Source organism: Erinaceus europaeus, chromosome 9 (assembly GCF_950295315.1).
Source record: "Erinaceus europaeus chromosome 9, mEriEur2.1, whole genome shotgun sequence".
Taxonomy (NCBI): domain Eukaryota; kingdom Metazoa; phylum Chordata; class Mammalia; order Eulipotyphla; family Erinaceidae; genus Erinaceus; species Erinaceus europaeus.
Window position 1 is genome coordinate 106,043,996 of NC_080170.1, and position 24,544 is coordinate 106,068,539.

Here is a 24,544-nt window from a genome sequence, read left to right on the forward strand (position 1 = left end):
TCAGTATTTTTCTTTTCTTTCTTTCTTTCTTTTTGCTCATTTTGGATAGAGATAGTAATTGAGAGGAAGGGGAAGCGGGGTAATAGATGAAAGAGAGAGAGAGAGAAAACTGCAGCACTGCTTCACCACTCTTAAAGCTCACCCCTTGCAGATGTAGCCTAAGGAGTTGAACCTGAGTCCTTAACCATTATAATATGTGCATGCAACTAGGTGCACCACTGCCTGGTCACCCGATTTTAGTAACATTTTGAAAAGGGAGTTGATTATATTCCTTCTGTTTCATAAGAATCACATCAAGATTATGTATGGTAAGGAAGCTGAATCTGAAATACATGGGTTGAGTGGAAAGTATCACTTTAATTTTCCCTTGGAAACTGGACATTGTGTTATTTTGCTATGTACTGGAGAGACATTATGAAGTATGGGACAGAATATCGGATTAGAGATGATAGTATTTATATTGAAGGGAAAATAACTGTCTCTTCCAAAGCTATGTACTGGAGTACCAAAGAACAGACCAAAGCCAAGAATCCCAAAATTATGAAACTTCCAATTGGTTGGATACTAATGCAAATTAATTTTGATAATTTTATTTCAATTAATTGAAAAAAAAGAACTGTGGTTTCCAAAATCTATTAGATCCAAACACCTTAAAGGCTAAAAACTTAGAAATGGAGCAAAATGAAATTCTAATGGCCTAGATTGTTTTAAATACAGAAAGTTAATGATTGCAACTACCTTGTGTTTTGGATCTCTGCCAATCTGATATCCTTTTCTCCTCAAGTTATTGCAACTATACAAAACAACTGGTTCCTGGTTCTGATTTTATCCTTTAAAGACAAAGTTAAAAAGGAGCCTATATTGATGGATTTATTTAATGAGCAAGAGAGATCCTAGAGCACTGCTAGTTCATACTTAGTGGTTGGCATTAACCCTGATCCTCATCTACCCCTTACTGTAGTTTTCAGTCAACCTCTTCTGCCTCTTTCTCATGTGTTCTCCATTCATTCCTATTCCTCATGCATCCAATACTGCTTCTGGTCTCTGTTTAAATGAAAGTCTGGATGATTTTGTTCATAATATCTCTTTATAATAGTTCTTTATAATAAACATACTTGGCACATTCATATGACAATATATTGCTTCCAAAACAGCGCTTAAAATTCTAATACTGTTCCAAAGGGGTTTCGTGTGACATTAATTAAGGTGTGAAATTGCTTCATGTTAATTGCCTACACCTTTCCATGATCTGCTATTAAAACAGTTAAATATGTTCAACGGTACTTTAAGTAACAGAGCAATCTACCCTTTCCACTTTGTAGACATTTCAAGGGGTCAAGCAAAATTTGATTAAATTCGTAGTAATAAAAAGATTAGTCATATTTTATTCTTCTGGAAGCTGATACAGGATGAAGTTCTTTCAGAAACTGGAGTTATAGTTCCTCCATTGGGAAAAGTTTTACAGCAATCACAATTATACTCTCTATTAACTAACAGTTATTGACATTTAAAGGACTTGCACATAGTCCTCTTAATTTCTAGAACTCTCAATGTTTAAATGATTTGCAAAAAAATTCACAGTGATATACAAGCAGTAAATACTGTCAGATGTACCATTTGTATTCACTTTACATGTTTCCTTACTTTCAACTTATTTCCTAACCAGAGTATTTCTTGATAGTCATTTACATTTAGGAATATGCAAGTAAAAGTCCATGTCCATTTTAAAAAGGAGAAAACTAAGTCCAAGAGGATTAATTAATAAGACAGCTTTGTCCCGTTCCTCCTCTAGCTTAGAAGAGGAAGACTATAACAAGACAAGGACATATATTTATATATATTTTTAATATTTTATTTTTATTTATTTATTCCCTTTTGTTGCCCTTGTTTTATTGTTGTAGTTATTATTGTTGTTGTCGTTGTTGGATAGGACAGAGAGAAATGGAGAGAGGAGGGGAAGACAGAGAGGAGGAGAGAAAGATAGACACCTGCAGACCTGCTTCACCGCCTGTGAAACGACTCCCCTGCAGGTGGGGAGCTGGGGTTCGAACCGGGATCCTTATGCCGGTCCTTGTGCTTTGCGCCACCTGCACTTAACCCGCTGTGCTACAGCCCGACTCCCTGATTTTTTTTTTATCAAACATGGATAGACCATCCAGTACTGATAAGTAAGGATCAACTATGCAGGTGTGTAACATACAGTCAGTTGGGACCCAGAGAGTGATTCCATTGCAATAGTTAGAATAATGGCAATAAAGTGGATCCAAGTTTGTTTTTTTATATATATATAATTTTTTTATTTGTTTTCCCTTTTGTTGCCCTTGTTTTATTGTCGTTGTAGTTATTATTGTTGTTGTTGATGTCCTCGCTATTGGATAGGACAGAGAGAAATATAAGAGGAGGGGAAGACAGAAAGGGGGAGAGAAAGAGACATCTGCAGACCTGCTTCACTGCCTGTGAAGCGACTCCCCTGCAGGTGGGGAGCCAGGGCTCGAACCGGGATACTTATGCTGGTCCTTGCACTTGGTGCCACGTGTGCTTAACCCGCTGCGCTATTGCTAGACCCCCTGGATCCAAGTTTTTTTTTTTAAAGATGTGGGGGAATTAATATTAAATGACACATTTGAAGAAATTCATTATAAAAAGAAAGTAGAGAAGTGCGGAAAGACTTGGGGAGAAGCATGGTGGATTCCATAATAGGTTATGTATGTCGGGTTTTTGTTTGCCTAAGTTATTACAGCATATTTATAGACTGAGAGAAGAAAAAAATCGGCATTATTAAAGAGAGGGTTACTGATTAATGCTGACTAGAGGGGATGTGATCAAATATCTAAGTGGCTAATGGAGGGCTAGAATTATAAAGGAACTAGAAAAACTATGACAACCACACAGGCAAAAATGTGTGAGCAGATGTATGTAGGTTGGCAATTTTTGTGATGGAAATATCAACTTCTAAATATCTCTTCTAAATAAAATACAAGGTAAGGTAGTTTATTGATTTAAAAGAAAGAGAGTTAAAGAGGAAGTTATGATGGAGTGTAGAAGAAAAGCCAAAGAGGGTAAAAAGGAAGAAGGGGAGGAAACAAGGTGGAAAAGAGAAAGGAGAGAGCGAGAGAAAGGCAGGCCTGATACTGATTTGAAGGTTTGAGAGATCATTGAAAGTTCGAGATAGGAAGAGAAGTCATGGATATTCTGCGTGGAAAGGGAAAAGGACTAGGGAACTGGTATAGGGTTTCAGGATGAGCCTCATGAAGTTTGAGGTCAAGATTTTGACCATGTTAAACTACTTATACACTCTGGAGAGTAGGAATATTGAAGTTAACTATGCATGTATTTGAATTTTGAATGTGTTCTGTATCCATGCAAGACTTTGAGTATACTACGCTTTTTGTTTTTCAGCTTCCTCAGCTGCAGAAAGGACCAATAAATAAATATGACTACATTTGAAATCATGTTAGTGCATATATAATGCAAATATATGTAAAAAGTGTTCAATTAATTTCAACTATTCTGGATATGAGGAGGGTAGTACTCTTAGGATGATAGACAATACCCAGTTTATTATTTTTATTTTATTAGAGATATATATATTTATCGACATAAGTATGCAAAGGGAGAAAGAGAAAGTGCCAGAGCATCATTCTGGTGCCTGTAATACTGGGGATCCAGAGGTCATCCTTCTAAATCCAGTGTCTCATCACTGTATCACCTGCCAGACTGGTGCCCAGTTTATTATCATTGTCGGACATTTACTTAAGTGGCCCAGTTGGTTATGCAGTAGAAGAAGTATTAGACTGGTAATCATGAAGTTCCAAGTTCGGTCCCCAATAGCACATGTGTCAGAATGATGCTCTGGTTGTCTCTCACACATCTCAATAAAATAAATAAATATTTAAAATTAGCAATTCCTGAGATTTTACTTTTGTATACTTTTAGCAAATATATTATATTGTGTTTTCCAAGGGAAATTTATGATAACTAAAATAAAGCTGATTGTTGACTGTTAGTTTTAGCAAACAGGGAATCTTAAGTTGCTATAGCAGCAAGGAACACCTGCATATCCTGGTAACTACAAGTATAAGAGAAGAGTATTAAATGGAGAGTCTTACCTGGAAAGACCTCTAGCAGTTTTTTTAAAGAGGACTTCAAGATCTAGTAACATATATGTGCTCTTCTGTCTGTCTATGGCACTGTTTTTAAAAAGAAAGCAAACTCAGAGGGAATATAATATTTTGTTATCAAATTAGTTTTCTGTGATCTTTTATGGCCAAGTGCAAAGTATTATTTTTTTATACCAAAACTGCAGAACCTCCTACAGTTAAATGTCCATTGCATCTCAGAGAGTCAAAAATGACAGCCTTTTGTATACCAAACCATGAGATAACTCCTATCGCCCATACTAACATACTCTGCACATTTTGATGTGCAGGACTGGGATGCCAAATGAATGCTGTGTGATTAGTAAAATATGATATGGTCTGTGTTATTAGAAATTTGCACTTGTCCTTCACTGTAAAGGAGGAAAAATACTAAATTCCTCAACCTCATTTTCAGGCAGACACTGGGCATGAATCCTTCTGTTTCAATGTATTATGAGTGCACTAAGAGAAATAAAAATATTTTTTGAAGGACACAATTAGAAAAGGACTAGGGAGAAGAATAAAAGGAAATAGATGAAAGCATGCATCTGGATATAGGGGAAAATAGAATTAAAGTGATTTGGAAAAAGTGTGAAAGAATCAAACAAAAATGCTTTCCAATTGGGAATATATATTTACAATTTCTCAGTACTATCCTGATGCCAGGCATATTGTAAAGTAGTAATAATTTGTCTTCAAAAATTTCTTGTGGGATGAAAGAACACACTTTTCTCTACATTAAAAAGGATTGAAAGCATGAAATCTATGTCAAGGACAACTAAGAAGCACTAGATGAAAGAAAAGTGACATTACTAATCACTTAGGTATTATACCATCAGGAACCTACAGAGGCTTGAAATTTGAGTATTGAAACTGTTGGGAAAATAGTACAAAGTGAAATCAGAAAGAAGTGCAAAAATCATATCCATGTCAGTACTATTCATTAAATCATGACTTCTAAAATAAAGTCAGTGTCATAATTATAACCCACTAGTCCTGAATGGCACATGCTTAGATAGTAGCATTCCAAAATGTCTTAACAGTTTCAGATTGCCAAGTAAATAGTAACTTTAATTCTGAAGGTCTGTTAATGAGGATTGAGGAACTGGAAGGGCAAAAAATATAAGGGCTTATTTTGTTGTTTTGCTTTTTGTTTTATTTATTTATTTATTTTACATTTTATTTCCAATCTAGAAATTACTTCTCATCCAAAGAATTAGGCTATCAATTAGGCTATCAATAAATCTCAAGGAAAGATATATATCCTTTAATAGAAATTAGAATGTGCTATTCATAAAGTTCATCCAAGTTGAAGTTTAAGAAACTTGTGGGGGGAATATTGTACAAGTTTTTTTTATATAATTTTGAGATTCTGATTTAGTGACATATAGTCAGGCCTGAGAATATATGACTTTTAAAACTTACTAGGTAACAGAGTTGAGGAAAAGTGCTTTTTAGGGTAGTCCAACAGGTAAAGTAGGGTTTAGATATCCAGTCATGTCTACGGCCATACCACCTTGAACACGCCCGATCTCGTCTGACCTTGGAAGCTAAGCAGGGTCGGGCCTGGTTAGTACTTGGATGGGAGATATCCAGTCATAAGGTCCTAAATTCAATCCTCACAACTGCATATTCAGAATGCTGCTCCAACCTCTGTCCTTCCCCATCCCCATTTCATGAAATAAACAAAATAATAAATCTATTTTAAAAAGTGTTTTATGGCATCATCGTAATAGTTTTCCAGTTAAATCACTTCATTATTTCTTCAGAGTTCCTCAATGCACTAGCCAGTTACAAACATAGGTTTAATTAAATAATATGTAGGTTAGAGATTTTATTTGTATTTTTCCATTTTTATTTGTGATTAATAGTGGGTTACAAGATTATAAAATTACAGTGTATAGTTGAGTTGCACACCACACCCACCACCAAATACTCTGTCCCTACCCACCCACCCATCTCCCAAAGATAAGCATCATAGTTCTCACAAACTCTTAGAAACAGTTGCCTTGCTTATGTTTTTTGCTTTGCTTTGCCTTGCTTTGCTTTGTTTTTGCAAGTTCATATGTATCCGTTCTCTAGATTCCACATATGAGTGAAACCATCTGGTAGTTGTCTTTCTTCTCTTTCCTTATTTTACTAAACATAAACACCTCCAGTTTGTCCTAAAGGAATTCACGATATCGTCATATTTTTTTATTGTAGAGTAGTATACCATGGAGTATATGTATTCTATAAATTTTTTAACCATTTAGGCTGCTTCCACTCTTTGGCTATTGCAAATAATAGAGTTATGAATATAGGAAAGTATATGTCCCTTCTAATTAGTGTTTGTCCTTGGATAAATGCCTAAGAGCTATAGACCACATGGGTTAAGAAAATGTATTTGAACAACATCCATAAATAATAATTTATTCAGATTATTAAGTTATCCAGGTGTATTTTAAAAATTTCTGCTACTGGGGGAAAGCTTTCCGAGTGGTGACGCAGTGCTGCAGGTCTCTCTCTGTCTCTCTCCTCATCTGTCTCTCCTTTCCTCTTGATTTCTGGTCGCTTCTATGCAGTAAATAAAAATAGTTTTGAAAATAAAAAAAATAAATAAATAAAAATAAAAATAAATAAAAATTTCTGCTACTGTGTTAAAAAAAAAAAAAAGAACAACCAGTGCAACCAGTGTCCTTATCACTAAACTAGTTGGAGCAGGATAATCTTACCTATGTCTTAACTCTCTTACTCTAGTTTTGCATTTACAATACCTTCAAAACAATTTATCAAGAAAGAACTCTGAAATCTCTTTGTCAAAATTCTCAGAGAGATCACCTCTTTCATTATGTAAACATCTGTGGATGTTTTCTATAAATCAGATAATTAATCCTCATGAAGATGCCATCATCCCATGATTACAGAAATAGAAAGTGGGTGAGCAATCCTGGAAAGAGTTCAATTGGAAGCTCCAGGGCTTATGGGTCAGAGGTTTCCAGTTCCATCCCCAGTATCGTATGTCCTAGAGTGGTGCTTGTTTTCTCTTTAACTTTCACATGAAATTCTCCCACACCATTGAAATAAATAAAAAATAAATCTTTCTTTTTTAAGTGGCTGAGTAAAAGAATGTGGACTCAAGTGGTTTCCAACGTGATATCCTTGAGCATGACACTACATTTATTCAGTCACAGCCATGCTCATTTCTCCATTACCTGAACAAAACTGAAAGGGTGAAGTTAAATGATCAGAAATTAACAACCAGATTACTGAAGCTTTGTGGAAATGATTTAGTAGATAGGTACTTAACTGTGTGTTCCTAAATCAAAGATGAATATTACTCTTGGTATTTAATTTGAAATGTTTCCTATATTCTTATAGTCACACAATCTCACAGCAGTATAGTAAATCTGTCTTCCTATGTGCAATATGCTGATAGATTCTCTCACACAAAAGTAGGTGTGAAATCAAAAACATTGTTCTATGCAGTAATCTAGAAGCAGTCATGAAAATTCACAGACGACTGAGATTTATTGTCAGGCAAAACAATGAAGGATAAAAGGAAGAGTTTATATAGATGTATGCTGAAATCTCAGGGTTATATAATGACATTTCTACTAAGAAGTCAGGGACTGCATCTTAGTTGCAGGAAACCTGGAAAAATTTGAAAACTTGTTTTTTTTTTGTTACACTCTTCCCTGATTCTTCATGAAAACTCTTACATAAAATGACTTTAAACAGGAACACCATATATATATATGAAACAACAATGCCATATTTTTTGAAAGGGAGTGAAAATTTATAACATATAAACAAGGAATTTTCCTTACCCAAACTAGATCTCAGACCACAAACTAAAAATATCCATTAGTTATCTTTAAATTATATAACTTCAATGTCTATTCTCTTTTTACTGTAGATGAAGATCCTATTATATAGGTCAATAAACAGGAATGAATGAAACAAATACAAATAATAAACAGGGATGGTTCAGTTCTTATCTATAAGAGAGTAGAAGCCTCTTATATGACACTCGTGTCTGTAGTTCAAGAAGAACATAAAAAGTTATGACTGATAGAGCTAGAAGGGAACTGTGTGCAATAACTAAATATATCACTAAGTTAAAATTCATTTATTGAATAGGCCAAAGAACCAGCAATGAGAGTAAATATTATGAGAGATTGAGATCTTTATTGAGGCCAAACTGATGTACACTATTCTACTAAATAATTGTTATGATTTTTACTTTCCAGTGTGTATGTACAGAGAGCCATCACTACATGAAATTGGAGAAAAACAAGGACGTTCAAGGAAAAGTTCTGGAACACCAACCATGAATGGAGGCAAAGTTGTGAATCAGGATTCAACATAGCTGAGAACTTTTTCCTTCACCCCTTTCTCATCCTTCCCCTGACTTTCCCCTCCCCATAAACTAGTTCCTTCCACTAAATCCACCCAAGGAGAGGAAACTAAAATGGCAACGTGGGACCTTATGGCTAAGATTCTGCATTCAAAATCTTCCTTTGTGTAGGACAAAAAAAAATCATCAAACCAAAGCTTGCCTATTGTAATGTGGTAGAAAATACTCATGCACAGAGTTAAGCACATATTAAAGCAAAGAAAAATTTAATCAAGATTCCAAAAACGTTAAAATAATATACATTACTGTTAATAGAGCTAATTGTAATGAAGGTAGGACTATAATAAAGATGAAATAAAGCCATTAGACAAAAAAGAGGGTTTTGGTGAATTGAAGTTGCAAATCAATGTAGTATCCTAAGTAGTTTCTCTGGATGATGTTGAGTTGTGTTTTTTGTTTTGATTTTGTATTATCTTTAGGCATTAGAAGTTGACACGTAATTAAATTGTTTCCAGAGTTGTTTTACTATGATGTTTAAAATGTATAATTTATAGATTCTTCTATTACCTCTAAAAATACATAAGCATAAATCATTTAACATCAAGAGAAGTTTAAATTTTAATTATTTTATTCTAAAATTTTGTATTTAAAATGGTTTATGCAGAGAATAGTTTTACATCAAATCTAATAGTATTCACTTTATAAAGATTTCAGTTTCTCCTAGGAAAATATAATATTTTGTATTGAAAGTATTAAATAAATATCCCATTCTTTAATCATTAAAATATATATATTGTCTAACACTAAAGTAACTAATAGAAGTTATTTTATTGTCATTCTTATACAATGATGTTTAAGTTACTTCTTATTCTTTGGCATACATTTTTATTGTTACTGGAGCTTGACAGTTCTGAGCACAACATTTGCAGATAGAAACAGGCAGAAGCAAAGAAGGAAAGATACTACAGCATGGAAGTTTCTGTCACTGCAGTCAGTGGGGGATGGATATGAATCTGGACCATGTATATGGCAAAGCAGGCTCGCTATCAAAGCCAGTTACCTTGCTGATCCCACATTCTTACAGTTTGATATGAGTTTACTTTGTGGACACATTTGAAAGTATAGGTGCATGTCTACCCTCTTAGAGAATTTTGACCGTCTATTTCAGCAGGGGAAAAAAATTACAAAGGGAAATCAGTCTTAGGAAACTGGTTAAAGCAAATTGTATTTGCCTCTTTGTACATTACCACAGTTTACATATGTAGGGTTTTCTGAATTCTGCCAAGACGTTGAGATATAGTTGAGAAATTCTTCACTTACTTAAACCTTCTGATGTTAATGGCTTGTTTGTTCCTGCATATCCTTGTTTACAAGTCTAATTGACAGTGTGTCTCTAGACAGGTAGAAGATAGTACACTGAAGTTTCAAGAGGTGTAGAGAAACTATGAAATTAACAGCTATGACACCAACAGACTGCATTGTTTGTGAGCTACTTAAAGTAGTAAAACAAAACACACTGTAAAACTAAGCAAAGGTATAATGAGGAATGCTAACAAATTTGAAGAATAGTAGGAAAGAGATGTTTTGCAAGTGTCTTGGAAAAAAAAATAGATCTACTTAGTCCTACAAATCAAGAATGGTGTAGAAACATCCAAATTAAAATAACACAAAACAGAGTGTTAAAATATATGCAGAATTTTGGACCTTATCAATGAGGAAACATAGCCTGTTACTTCTCCTTTAGCTCTACTGTCCAGCATGTATTGTCCCAAATATGATTCCCTAAAATATATACACATTACAGAGCTCTAGGTTCTTACTTCAATGACCTTGGCATTGATTGCTGACTTTTTTCCAAGGTCAGTGTAGGTTCCCTCACTTTACAGAATCATGATTCTTCAGTAGTGGTTTGTGCCCTTCACCAAGTATTCTATTTATGCATTCAGGAAGTTAGCAGAAAAGGAAATAAAAGAATTTACTTAGTTGTGAAAATTTAAAGCAATACATCTAGACAAGAATTTTAAATACATACCTGTGAGATATATTTAATAAAACCTTTGAAAGGTAATGATTAAAAGCATTTCAACTTTCAAAAAGAATGTTGCTCTGTAGGAAAATAATAACTGCAAAAACACAAATGTGCTTATATTTCTTCTAGTCATTCTTGATTCAAATTAAGTATGAACACAGCTGTCACTTCCCAGGGACCAAATTCCAAGTAAAAGCATCATTTTCAAAGAAAAGTCAAGGGTGACTGTATAAAATGGGTCTAGGGCTTACTGAGAATTAAATGACTTAAGCTTTTATGTTGATATGATGGTATAAACATGCACATGTACATACATACACACAAGAAACTCATCTGTAACGCAATTGACAGTTCCACAGAAATATTATCAGTTTTATGGATGCTATAATAGCAGAATATATTTAATCTGGATAAATGTTATAAAACTATGATAGAGATAGAAATTCCCAACAAAATTCATTCCTACAATTTTACTGACCTAACACTGTTTATCATATGAACTCATTTGTGCCCTTTAGATACAAGTTAAGCAGAGTTCTGACCACCCATATTATTTAAGCAAATATTCACCATAGTAAAATGTTTGGAAGTTAGTTTTATATTATTTACAATACATTTCAGAAAATGAACTGGATACTTTATATTATTTCTTTTCCATATTAATGAAAATCTCTAGTTGAGAGAACAAGGTAAATAATTTGCTTAACTTTTGACTGCTCTTTAAGCACATTAAACCCTTAAAAGAAAAATGTCAGTATTCACTGTCTAGGCTTTACAAAAACCAACAAATATAAACACATACTTATATTATTTATTTTCTTTAAAATGTAAGCAAGTTTGGTTTGTGTTTCAGGGTTATTACAAGTAAAAGAATCATTTGATTTTCATCATCACAATTTCTGGGTCTTTATGTATTCATCACTTATTTCCCCTATAAGATAAATTAAGTGAAATGAGCATTTTTTTTGCCCCAAAGCATTAGAATTTACTCATGAGAAAAATTATATTTAGTTAATCTTTGTACTTAGTCAATATAGAGATGAATATCTTCTAAGAGTTCTCATTTTAGTGTATCAAAATCATCGGGCTTAAGAATGAACTCAAAAGTTTGGAAAATCTCATAAAGTAGATCTGCTCCATAAATATTAACTGATTTTAAGGTAAGAATTTGAAGGGGAGGAACAAAATGATGCTGAAGTCCCATTTGCTAATCCAGAAACTATTGTGTTCAGGAAACTGGAGGACAGAAAATGAATTTACTGTTTACCATAGTAATACTTTGGGTTTTCAATTTTACTTATGAAATTCATATCACACTTTAGTCTGTAAATTAACACAATAAAGAGACATCAATCTGGCAAAAATTGTGACAATTTATGAACCTGATTCTAATCCTGATAGCTTTTAACAACAATTCTTCTGTTTAAGATATTGACTGTACTGTAGATTGGTGGTACTGTGGTACCACTAGCAAGAGAGGAGTGTATTAAGGGAAAATGACTTATTTTGTATTGAGAATCTTGAGGGTCCTGAGGACTACTGATTTCTTGGTGAAGAAGCTTGACTTCATTTTTTTTTCAGGAAAGACCCAGAAATAGCAAATCTACTATTCCACTCTGATAATTCACATGGCTATAAAGCCTTGTTCTAAGAAGGTTATCCATGATGTTGCTTAATTTCATCTGCTCAAGGTGAAATACATTCAAATATAAAAAATCCCTGCTTATTTTAATATCATCAAAGGCTGAGATTATTTCTCTGTCATAAAATTGTAAATAGCATTTTTTAAATCAGAATCACATTTAAAAAGAGTGGATTGTTCTACAAATATATATGTGTATATATACATATGCTTCTGAAATAAGGATATATTATATAGAGTTTTTATTTGATTTGTGGTCTTTAGTCATAGGTAATCAAACATTAAAGGGATTTGAATGCAAAACTTTATATATAAATGTATATTTCTTATGATAGTATAAATTGCCACTTTATAATAAAAAATGAAAGAGGAACAATAATCAAAGCACATGCTCCTTCAGAACTTCAGTGATTGAGACCCCTCTTTGATGTAGAGGTAACTTTTTCATTTCTAAAAAGTTACTTAAAAAGACAAATGCTTGCTGATACATACTGCACTATAATGTATGCCGGATTATAATATTATAGTAGAGGGAAAGGAAAAGTTCTATATGCAGAGTTTTATTTTTCAATATTGTTTTCTGGACCCCATGCTAAAAAATTCAATATTCAAAATTCAAAGTAATTGAAAATTGCTAATGTTCAGAGATGATGTATTTGATTACTGTAACAAAATAGAAGAAAAAATACATTTAACATTGTGAATATAGCATTAAAGTGTCATAATAATAAAAATTCCATCATTAGTTATTGTACTAGTTGGAAAGAATGAATTGATGTTTTGTTGTCTTTGTTCCAAGCACAACCTGAAAATAGTAGCATTCATTTTACTTGAAACTGTTCTAAAGTCCAAAATACACACCCATAAATAGAACTGGTATTACCTGTATTACAAGGTTAAATGTTGCAATCTTCAGAAATTATTGACACTGAAATGTTTAACAAATATGTTGTATGAGAAACTGAACAAATTAATGTTTCATTTTTGCATTAAAGAACAAATTATTCAAATAACTTGTTTTTGAGATCAAATTTGTAAAATGTTTATACATCACAACCTCCCTGAAGTGAAAAACAATTGAAATCTTGAAATATTCATGCATGTAGACAAAATACTTGCATTTTTAACATTAAATTTATTTCAGAAGTCTCTATCTTTTTTTATGTTTGTATCCTATAATGTGTTATTGAAAAATTGATGTCTCTCTTAGAAAAGATAAAATATTCCAGAGGGCCCATGATTTTACTACTAATTTTTGCCTGAGTCCAGTAGCTAACATGCAGGTGGGCTAAAATGATTGTCTGGGAAGATGGTGCCAGAGTTGAGAATAGGACTAGAAAGCTAGATTAGGGCGGAGAGTAGCTCCCAAATATGAGGAAAATATATAAATACCATTAACTGTAAATCCCATCAATCTGACCTAGGGTCCATATTCATATTTAGCACAGGAGACTGTGTGACCTCTGAGTCCCTGTAGGTCTGAGTTTGCAGGCTATAGTCACAACTAGGAACATCTAGTTTGCACTCATTTGAAGACTTCCTTGAGTGGCAGCAGAAGCTGTCCCAGCCTCCCTTCAAGGAATAGGGCAGCCCCTACCATTGCTGTTCTACATTGTGGACAAGGTCCTGTAGAGGCCCACAAGAGGGCTTATGATGATATTCCTGATGGAAGTGACCAGTGATGGTAAAGAGAGGGATCCATTAGAAGTCTAGGCCCATCATACCTATATGGGAATCCAAAAATTCTCTGATAAAGAGCTCCAGATTATGGATTGGCCTAAGTCATGGGCCCCTTGTAATATACCTAAAATGGACTTCCTAGCTTCTTCCTACACCAAGACTCTTAGTCTCATCTGCTTTATTCTTACCTTTAGGTTCCTGATTATTAAATGATTTGTTTTGCTTTCTACCACTGCTTTTCAGCCACCCTGTTACAGATGCTAACATGATACCATCCTGACTTCCCTGGGCAAATGACCTCACCAATGAGACCTGGAATCTCACCATCCCAGAGCTCTATCCCACTAGGGAAAGATAGAAACAGGATGGGAGTATGGAATAAACCTGCCAATGTCCATGTCCAGTGGGGAAGCAATTACAGAATCCAGACCTTTCATAAAGAATGTGGGTCCATACCCCCAGAGGGATAAAGAATACCAAAATTTCCAGTGGAAGGAGTGGGATACAAAACTCCGGTGTTCATAATTGTGTGGGGGCTGGTTCTCTTCTGTGCATCAGTTGGTGACTGCCGGGGGTGGGGGAGAAATGGGTCACCCCGGGGGGCCTGGGAATCACAGCCTCCTCCAGGAGAAGTTTCAGAAAGAAAATTTTTTTTTCAATATTTATTTATTCCCTTTTGTTGCCCTTGCTGTTTCATTGTAGTTATTATTGTTGTTGATGATGTCATCATTGTTGGATAGGACAGAGAGAAGTGGAGAGAGGAGGGGAAGACAGAGAGGGGGAGAGAAAGATAGACACCTGTGAAGTGATTCCCCTACATGTAGGGAGCCGGAGGCTCGAACTGGGATCCTTACGCCATTCTTGAGCTTTGTGCCACCTGTGCTTAACCTGCTGCGCTACCACCCAACTCCAGAGACAACTCTTTTATTGGGGGATATAAGCAGGTAGATATACCCAAGGGTCAGGAAAAGGTTAAGGTAATCATTAAACCACAAGCAATACAGGGTTAAGTTTTGACCTGTCAGGTATTTGTTCATTACTGGGAAGCTACCATATAAGCTACCTGGTCATGAGCTCAACATGCATAGGCAGGCTTCTCTCTAAAGGTGGATCACGAGCACCTCAGGGCAGGGGGGAAGGGGCAGTTAAGCAAAACCAGGGTATTTGCGGTGGGTTTCAGTTGGCCATATACAATAATGTATGGCCTTGTTCAAAAGGAACTAGGAAGTACGTGTAAGAAGGCTCCCAGTCTAGAAAATACCATCACCAGCCATGGGGTCAAGTGGGGACCTGCCTAGCACCCCTCCTGTGAGGAGGAGGCTAGGGGTCTACCCTCTCAGACTCTCATGGAGATAATGGGCTGGATTTCCCAGACAGTGGGCTTTTTCCCACAGAATTGTACCTCTCCTATCATACAATCTTGTTAAATCATTATTAAATCACTAATAAAAGAAGGCCAAATGTATACAAATATAAACAGATAGTTGTAGGAATAATAGTTAACCCATATCTACAACCTTGGGAGAACTGCTGTAGTTTACAATGGAGGAGATCTACAACTATGGCGGCGGGAACAGTGCAGAGATTTACCCTTTTTATTTTATAATTTTGTAAATCAATATTAAATCACTAATAAAAAAGAAGATAAAATATGGACTTGTGAATGGGAAGTAAGTCAAAAGGTATTTTGCCATAATAAAATCAAAGTAAATATATTGAGTCACTTGTAATCCTAACATCTTCCTTTAAGAACAAGGATATTTTTATTTATTCATTTACTCATAATTTATTACCTAGTGATTTAGTTGAGTTCAAAGATCAGAAACTAAAATATAATCTCCAAAAATCCAAGAATAGCAGACACATAATGTTATAACTGAAATTCCAGTTTATTAAAGAGATGTTCCTGGGGCCTGGGCAGTAGTGCAACAGGTTGAGTGCACATGGCATGAAGTGCAAGGACCAGCATAGGGATCCTGATTTGAGCCTGGGGCTCCCCACCTGCTGGGTGGTCGTTTTTCAAGTGGTGAAACAGGTCTGCAGGTGACTTTCTCTCCCTTTCCTGTCTTCCCCTCCTCTCTCGATTTCTCTCTGCCCTGTCCAACAACAGCAGCAGGAACAACAATAACAATAACAAATGCAACAAATATGGGAAAAATGGCCTCCAAAAGCGGAGGATTTGTAGTATAAGCACCTAGCCCCAGCAATAACCCTGGAGGCAAAAAATAAATGTTCCTAAGACTTCAAATATAAATGATGATGCCATTAAAGAGTCTAGAGTAAGAGGGCTGGGTAGTGGTACACTCAATTGATGCATATATTACCATGCTCAAGGACCCAGGTTCAATCCCCCTGCCCCTAGCTGTGGGGACAGAGTTGGGGTGGAAGCTTCACTAGAGGTAAAGTAAATCTGTAGGTGATGTCTATCTTTCTTGCTTCCTCTCTATCTCTCCCTCCTCTCTCAATTTCTCTCTGTTCCATCAAGTAAAATAGAATAATAAAGGGGGTTGTGGGGAATGGCAGCTGGGGGTAGTTGATTTGTAGTGCAGGCACTGAACTCCAGCAGTAAGTCTGGTAGAAAAAAAATGGCAAACCTGGTAGAGCAAACATTTTACCTTATGCAAGGACCCCATTCCTGCCTATAGGGATGCACCTTCACAAGTGGTGGAACAGTGCTTTGGGTGTTTCCTCTTCTCTCTCCCTATGTAACATTAACAACAAGATTTATTTGGGAAATACTTGTTTATTAAAGTTTTTCAGAAAAGGCTTGGGAAAAAATAACATTAATAACAATTAAAACTCATTCAAGGTTGTGTCAGTGAACTCTTTGGATTTGCTGGATTCTTTGTGGCCAGTAGGATTCTTCTCATTGCTCAGGACAGAAACTCCAAGCTAAGCTGACATCTTAGAGGTCAGTGGTATAACCATTGAGCCTTCATTTGTAGATATTATCTCTCCATCCACCTCCATACACAAATGTTTCCAAAGTCCCAGCCACCATGTATCCTATATTCTTTTGTATCTTTCCTTAGAAGACATATTAAATATAGACCAAATTTGGATCATATATTCATGCCTTCGTGAACTCTGTTCATTTAAGGATGTTGACTAGTTTAAGAGATTCAGAGTCCTTCCATAGATTTGTAGCTTAGATGTACTTTTGCAAAGATACAGGTGTATAGAGATGAGGGACAGATAAATGTTTAAATGAAAATTGGAATCTGTTTATCAAAAGAAAGTGGGAATGAATGCTGAATAGCAAAACATGGCAAATTCTTTTTATCTTTTTATAAATATTTCTTCTCATCACCCATTAGATGTTCTTAAAATCAGCAGAGGAGTGCAAATGTTGCTGCATTCAAGTGACTGCCTTAAAAATCACAGGAGACAATAGCACTGAAAACTCAACTTCCTAAGTATTAGTAAAACAACTATCTGCAAAAGGTACTGTGTGTCACATAAGAAAGGAATAAACAGCTGGAGATAGGGGGAAGTACTGCATCTGACAATAATAGCTCATACGTCTGTTGTATCTTATACTTTTGAATGCAAAGAGGAACATGAAACTTGGGTGCTTTAAGTCAGAATTTTATATCATATGCATTTTTTTTTCTCCAGGGTTATTGCTGGGGTTTGATGAATGTCTACACTATGAATCCACTGCTCCTGGTGGCCAATTCCTCTGTTTTTTATTGGATAAGACAGAAATGTATTTAGAGGAGATGGGGAGATAGAGAAGGGGAGAAAAAGAGAGACACCTGCAGACCTTTTTCACTGATTGTGCAGTGGCCCCCAAGCAACTGGGGAGTCTGAGCTTGAACTGGTATCCTTCTGCTTCATAAGCAGGTCCTTGATTCATACTATGTGCAATTAATCAGGTGTGCCACTGCCCAGCCTCCTCATATGCACTTTTTCATACCTATTTAAACACTGATAGTATTAAAGCATTACAAAATACTTCTCAAAATGACAAGCAAGCAGTCTTTTCTTGGTCTGTAAAGTTAGGGTTTTTTGAATTTAAAAAAATCACTTGAGGTATGGAGAGAGAGCTCACAGGGTAGGCTGTGTACTATGTCATACTTGTGATGTACCTTTGAGCCATGACACCACATGAATATATCTATCAACAAAAAAGAAAACAATTAACAACGAATTATTTCTGAACATTATCTACAGGGATATTATATATATATATATATATATATGTATAGATATATATGTGCATTTTGGACAATAGTACATATATTAATATCTCAAAGAAGCCTTTTTCATATGTGGCAAATAAAAAGAGCTATTCAAATTTTACTGTTGATTCACATTAATTGTTCTTAATCTTAATTATATATTAGAATCACTTGAACTCAATTTCCAAACCTAGAAATCCTAACCTAATTAGTTTGAAATAAAGGAGGTGAGCCTCATATTCTTGTCAGCCATTTTTTCTTTTTTTATTAATTCTATTTGATAGGACAGAGAACAACTGAGAAGGAAAGGGGAGATAGAGGGGAAGAAAGATAGATACCTGGAAACCTGCTTTGCCACTTGTGAAGTAGCCCCCTCCCCTCTTGCAAGTAGAGAGCAGGGTCTCAAACCCAGGTCCTTGGGTATGGTAACATGTGAGCTCAACCTGGTATTCCATTGCTTGACCCTCAAGTAATATTTCTTAACACTTGTCTGTCTGATTTATTCTCTTGGATCAGCTCATCAATCCCCAGTACTTTGTATAATGATTTATCCCACATTTTTTTTTCCTTCCATAGTATATAGTTCCTTGCAAACAAAATTGTCACCCTTATATTTTCTTCACTACATGGCAGTATATTCTAAAAATTATTGATGGAAAAGAGGCATCATAGGACCCCACAATCTTGTGACAGCAAGGAAAGAACTCTGTTTCAGAAAGCCAGGTAAATCAATGATATTTTGTACCCCCGCCCTTTCGGATAGAGACAGAGAAGGCAGAGACAGAGACAGAGAAAGAGACTACAGCATCAAAGCTTCCTTCAGTGTGGTGGTGGTGGGGGGCTGGGCTGAATCTGTGCAGTGCACATGGCAAAGCATCACACTATCCAAATTAGGTATTTCACCCAGCCAGCATTTTTCTATTGAAGAGTTTATCTATTCAGTTTTTCTGCAGTTCTTACTTTTGTCTTTTCCATCAAATTCTTAGCTTTTTCTCAAGGCTATTGACTCCTTCACTTGTCCCAGTGATAAGAAATGTAGAATTCGAAATTTACTCTGAGTTGTTCAAAGTTCCAGGATTTAGAAACTACTGATTTCAAACAGTATGCAAAAAAAAAAAAAAAAAACCTGGGAACTGGTTCAGTTTCTCAGCTTGTCAGAATGCCAGCCAACTCTTCCCAGGGAAAGCCTGGGGAAAGTGGCCTTTTACTTTCCGGTAGGAGGAGATTAGAAATTGGGTCAGGTCTAGTGTGATAGCTATAGGACCTGATGCCACTTCATTTGTTACACCCTCCTTATATGGTGAGTGGTTTTACAATGCATCACTGAGAAACACGTTCCAGCCAAAGGCTCAGGACTCCCATTTCTGTGAACTCCAAATTCAGTGCCAATGAAATGCAACTTAGCTCTCCCCACTGTCTTATTTTCTTAAAGCTCAGCCACACCTTAGGTGACAAAGACTATGGGTAAAGTAGTAAGTGACAAAACCTAAGAAGTGATTCTTTTCTAAAACTAGTTGTTATAGGATGCAAGTTAATTATATTCTAAAATTATTTACAATGATATCACCTATGCTGAAAAAAAGAGTGTCTTTTAATAAGCGTGTTTTGAACATTTGTATTTAATGTAATCGTTAATCTGTTTTGATTTAGATTTACTCTTTTATTCCTTTCTGTTTGCCCCCTCCCATTTTGCATTTATATCTGCAAATCTTTTCTTTTTTTAGACATTTGTGAATTTAGTGTTTTCTTTAAGTACTGCAGTATACATATTTTAATTTTTTTAGGTTATTTAGAATTAAGACTTACCATGTTATATAGAAGGTTGACAGATTGCCAACATAAATTAATTTCTCTTTATTTTTATCTTTCATTTTTTATTTCTTATTAATATATTTATAGAAACAGAGATAAAATTGGGAGATAAGGTAAATTAAGAGATAAGAGAGAGAGGCACACAGTAGCAGTGCTTCGCAGCTCATGAAGCTTCTTATCTGCAGGTGGGCATTACTTGAACTGGTGACAGTTGTGCTCTATTGGGTGCTCCAGAAATATTTTTTCTTAAAGCACCATACAGCATACCTATGTAAACTTTGCCACTATGAACTATAGACCTTATTCTATAACACATTCAGTTTGAGGGTAGACGTAGTTTCCAGAAAACAAACGAAAAACAGCAAAATCAAGTCTCAAAGCATATATGAATCATTCATGGTTTCAGGATTTCTAAACTCAATAGGAATCTACTGTCTTGGGGCCAGGTGGGAGGTAATCTAGCCAGTTAAGCACACATGGCGCAAAGCTCAAGGACCTGTGTAAGGATCTGGGTTCGAGACCCCTGCTCCCCACGTGCAGGGATGTCGCTTCACAAGTGCTGAAGCAGGTCTACAAATGTCTTATCTTTTTTCTCCTCCTCTCTGTCTTCCCCTCCTCTCTTGATTTCTCTCTGTCTTATCCAACAAAAACAACAACAATAATGACAATAACAACAACAAGGGCAACAAAATGGGAAAATGGCCTCCAGGAGCAGCGGATTCATAGTGCAGGCACCAAGCCCCAGCAGTAAACCTGGAGGCAAAAAAGAAAAGAAAAAAGAAAGAAAGGAAAAAATCCACTGTCATTGGTGTCTGAGAGGTGGTGCACTCAGACTGGATTTGAGACTTTGCTCCCCACTTGTAGGGGTGGAGGCTGCCTCATGAGTGGTGCAACAGGTCTGCAGATGTCTGCTTTGTTCTCTCCCTAACACTCACTCTTCCCTTCTCAATTTCTCTGGCCTATCAAATAAAATAAATAGAAAAAAATGGCCTTCAGTAATAGTGAATTTTCAGTTCTGGTACTGAGCCCCAGAAATAAGCCTAGTAGAAAAAGAAGGAGGAGAAGGAGGAGGAGGAGGAGGAGAAGGTGGAGGAGAAAGAGGAAAAGGAAGAGGAGGAGGAGAAGGAAGAGGAGGAAGAGGAGGAGGAGGAGGAGGAGGAGGAGAAGGAGGAGGAGGAGGAGGAGGAAGAGGAGGAGGAGGAGAAGGAGGAGGAGGAGAAGGAGGAGGAGGAGGAGGAGGAGGAGGAGGAGGAGGAGAAGGAGGAGGAGGAGAAAAAGCAGAAGCAGAAGAAGAAGCAGAAGCAGAAGCAGAAGAAGAAGATGAAGAAGAAGAAGAGAAAGAAAAGAAAAAGAAAGGAATCCATTGTTCTTTCTAAAGGTGTTACTTTTTTTTTTTTTCATTTCCACAAAGGTAATGGTTGGTGCTCAGTGCCTGCAGGAGGAATCTACCACACCTGGTAGCCATTTTATTTACTGCCCCCACCTCTCCTTTCTTTTAGTTTGATAGGACAAAGAAATTGAAAGGGAAGAGGAACATGGGGAAGAAAGAGAAAGAAAGGGAGAAGGAGAGGGAGAGGGAGAGGGAGAGGGAAAGGGAGAGACAGAGACAGAGAGAGAGACCTGCAACATTGCTTCATCACTGGTGGAGACTAGGGGTTTGAACCCCAGTCCTTGGGCTAATGTTTGTTCTCAACTAGGTATCCCACTGCTTGGCTCTTGTAGAGCTGGTTTTAAAGGGTGAGAAAGAGGGAGAGAAAATTATGATACATCAAAGCACTATCCCATCACCTGGGAAGCTTCTCCTTTATGTGACAATTCATATGGTAGCCATAGAGGAAAGCACAAAGCTTAGTCCTTTGCCTGGTGAAGGCCTTACCAGCTTCTTAGTTACACTACTGGTTCACATTCTCAAACTTTTAGTATTATCAAGAGCTGTCTAGTCTTTATGCCACCTAGTGGCCAATTTCAGAATATGCGCTCTTGGTGTATTAGTTCACTTCTTCAAAAGTCTTTTGTATGATAAATTTGTATTTTCAGTTACATGTGTGCACAATTTGGAAGTTACTGCAAAGCTTACAGTTATCCAGGTTTCTTCCTCTCCATGACCTCTTTCTACGTTCTATCTCTCTGGGACTCCTCTGCTTTGTCTTATAGCTAGAACTAGAATGTTGGGATTTTATTTATCCCTCACTACAGTGGATCTCTGAAGTCTGCTCACACCTCATATGAGACAGTGGAAAGAAAAACAGGACAAAAAACAATGCCAGTTAGTCCTATCTTCTTGAACAACAACTTTTCATCTGGAGATAGTGAATGTCCTTCTTAGAGAAAAGACACCATAGCAAATATGAAATATATATGACATATGTATTTATGATAACAGTATATATGTTTTGAGATCACCAAGTCATTGTTTTTTACTTGACAGTATTTATTTTTGTTTGTTTCTCTTTAAATGTTCATGATAAGATAGAGTATACACGAAAAAGTAAATCACAAAAAAATTTTTAAAAAGTATATACAAAAACGTAAGTCATTGGGATTGTATCAGTAACACAATTTTTCTTCCATTTTATATTTGTCGTTAATAATGTATTACAGACTGTAAAATTACAGTTTATAGTTCCATACCTCACCCACCACCAAAGTTCTGTGTTGCTCTCCTTCCCTCTTCCAAAGATAACCACCATAGCTCTCACAAAGTTTTAAAAGCAGTTTGCTTTTTTTTTAAAGTTCCTATGTACCAACTTTCTAGAATTCACATATGAGTGAAATGATCTAGTGATTGTCTCCCATCTCTTTATTTTGCTAAACATAATCAACTCCAGTTTCATCCGTTTTATCCCAAAGGACACAATATCAATCCTTTTTTTTTTTTTTTTTTTACTGCAGAATAGTAGTTTATGGAGTATATTCCATAACTTCTTTTTTGAGTCACTTGTCATTGGGCATTTAAGCTGCTTCTTCTCTTAGGCTATTGGAAACACTGCGGATATGAACATAGGAGTGCACATGTTCCTTTGAATTAATGTTTGAATGTCTCTGGATAAATGCCTAAAAGTAGTATTAGGAGCCATTTTTATTTGCTTAAGAGCTCTCCTTGCAGACTTCCAAAGAGGCTGCACCAAGAAATACATAATTTTTTAAGAGATATCTTAAGCTCCGTTGGCTGTTTTGAATGTAAATGGGAAGGAGGAAAATGAGATATGGGTAGTGATCTAATTTTGTTGTTCTTTCCTAAAAAATAGTTGTAGCGTATTTATTGCAGTAAAAGCAGGTTCTGAAAAGGAAGAAAAAAAAGAGTGTGGGAGAATATTATTTTTTTTTGTTTAAAAGATGGGGGACTTCTTCCTGCCAATAATCATTTGGATATTTCTAAGAGATTATACAAAATCAGCACATACTTTTGCTATAAAAAATACTCCCTGTTTTACTGAATTTTGAGGCATATCTGAGGTTGTCTCAGAAAGGCCAGAACAGTGAGTTTACAGAGTGCTCAGAAATGTCCACATGAATTCTCTACCAGTCTGTCATATTCAAGGAGCTCTGTCTATTTAGGGCATGTTGGGTTGTACATTCCATCCGGAGCCTGGATTTCACTGTGGGTTCCCACCATGCTACCGAGCTGCTTAGGAGCTAAATCATGGGAAAACAGATTAAAAATACAGAGGCACACAACAGGAAATTTCCATACTCTGCTTTTTTTGCTTGTTCAGAAACAAGAAAGCGCCAGCTGGAGTGCTTCTGCTGGGCTCTCTGTCTACTTCTTCATACCACTGCAGTTGGTTGGGAACACAGGTGGAAAAGATACTAAAATCACCACCAGTTTATAAGTAACTGAACTCCCCACTACCGTTTGCATACTATTTTTCTAGAGTTCTCAAAGAGCTCTAATATTCTGTTTTCCTTTTATTGAGTACAAATTCCAGAGTAACTGATAATTTAAGGTATTTTAAAAATATTTATTTATTTAGTCCATTTTGTTGCCTTTGTTTTATTGTTGTAGTTATTGAAGTCGTTGTTGTTGATAGAACAGAGATAAATGGAGCTAGGAGGGGAAGACAGAGAGGGGGAAAGATAGACACCTGCAGATCTGCTTTACTGTTTGTGAAGCGACCCCTCTACCCCCGCAGGTGGGGAGCCAGGGGCTCGAACCAGAATCTTTAATGCTGGTCCTTGCGCTTTGCACCACCTGTGCTTAACCTGCTGCACTACCGCCCGACTCCCCAGAGTAACTGATAATTACTCCATTTTATTTAGACTGAATCCTTGATAGTTTCTAAAACTTCAAACATTTAATGATGCTCATTTATATAACAATTACCCTGTGAATTTTGTTTACTGAATGACTCAGGGACCAAATTATACATAAGACTCAGTTGAAATGAAAACTAAATGTTAATTATTTCAATAAGGTCTATATGATCTGAGGAAAATAAAATGCCCCCCTACCCACCAAATCTAGTTGCCACCTATAGTTTTGTCTTTGGTGTAATTTGATTATTAAGTTTTCCCATTATATTATTTCTTTGCACACCAAACTCATCTATAAGACTATATGATCTTTAAGGGTCAGAAGTGAAGTTTGTTCAACTAGGGCAGTAAAAAACAAATAAATAATATTAAATTTTTTTCAACAATGCAATAGATCAATCATAAAAATTCAATTAGAAGTCATTTTTAAGTTGGTCATGTTAGAAAAGACAATCCTGACAGAAT

General features: G+C 35.9%; 1 protein-coding gene across 7 annotated transcripts in view; it reads left to right on the forward strand.

Moving 5' to 3' along the window:
* FGF12 (fibroblast growth factor 12) overlaps positions 1–13,300 on the forward strand; it is a 562,336-nt gene extending 549,036 nt beyond the window's left edge. For all 7 annotated transcript variants that reach the window (XM_060198501.1, XM_007517403.3, XM_060198500.1 and 4 more), the window contains one exon: positions 8,372–13,300. In XM_060198501.1, coding sequence (XP_060054484.1) covers positions 8,372–8,490 — 119 coding nt within the window. In that variant the 3' untranslated portion in view covers positions 8,491–13,300. The remainder of the gene's footprint in view (positions 1–8,371) is intronic.
* Positions 13,301–24,544: the final 11,244 nt, after the last annotated feature.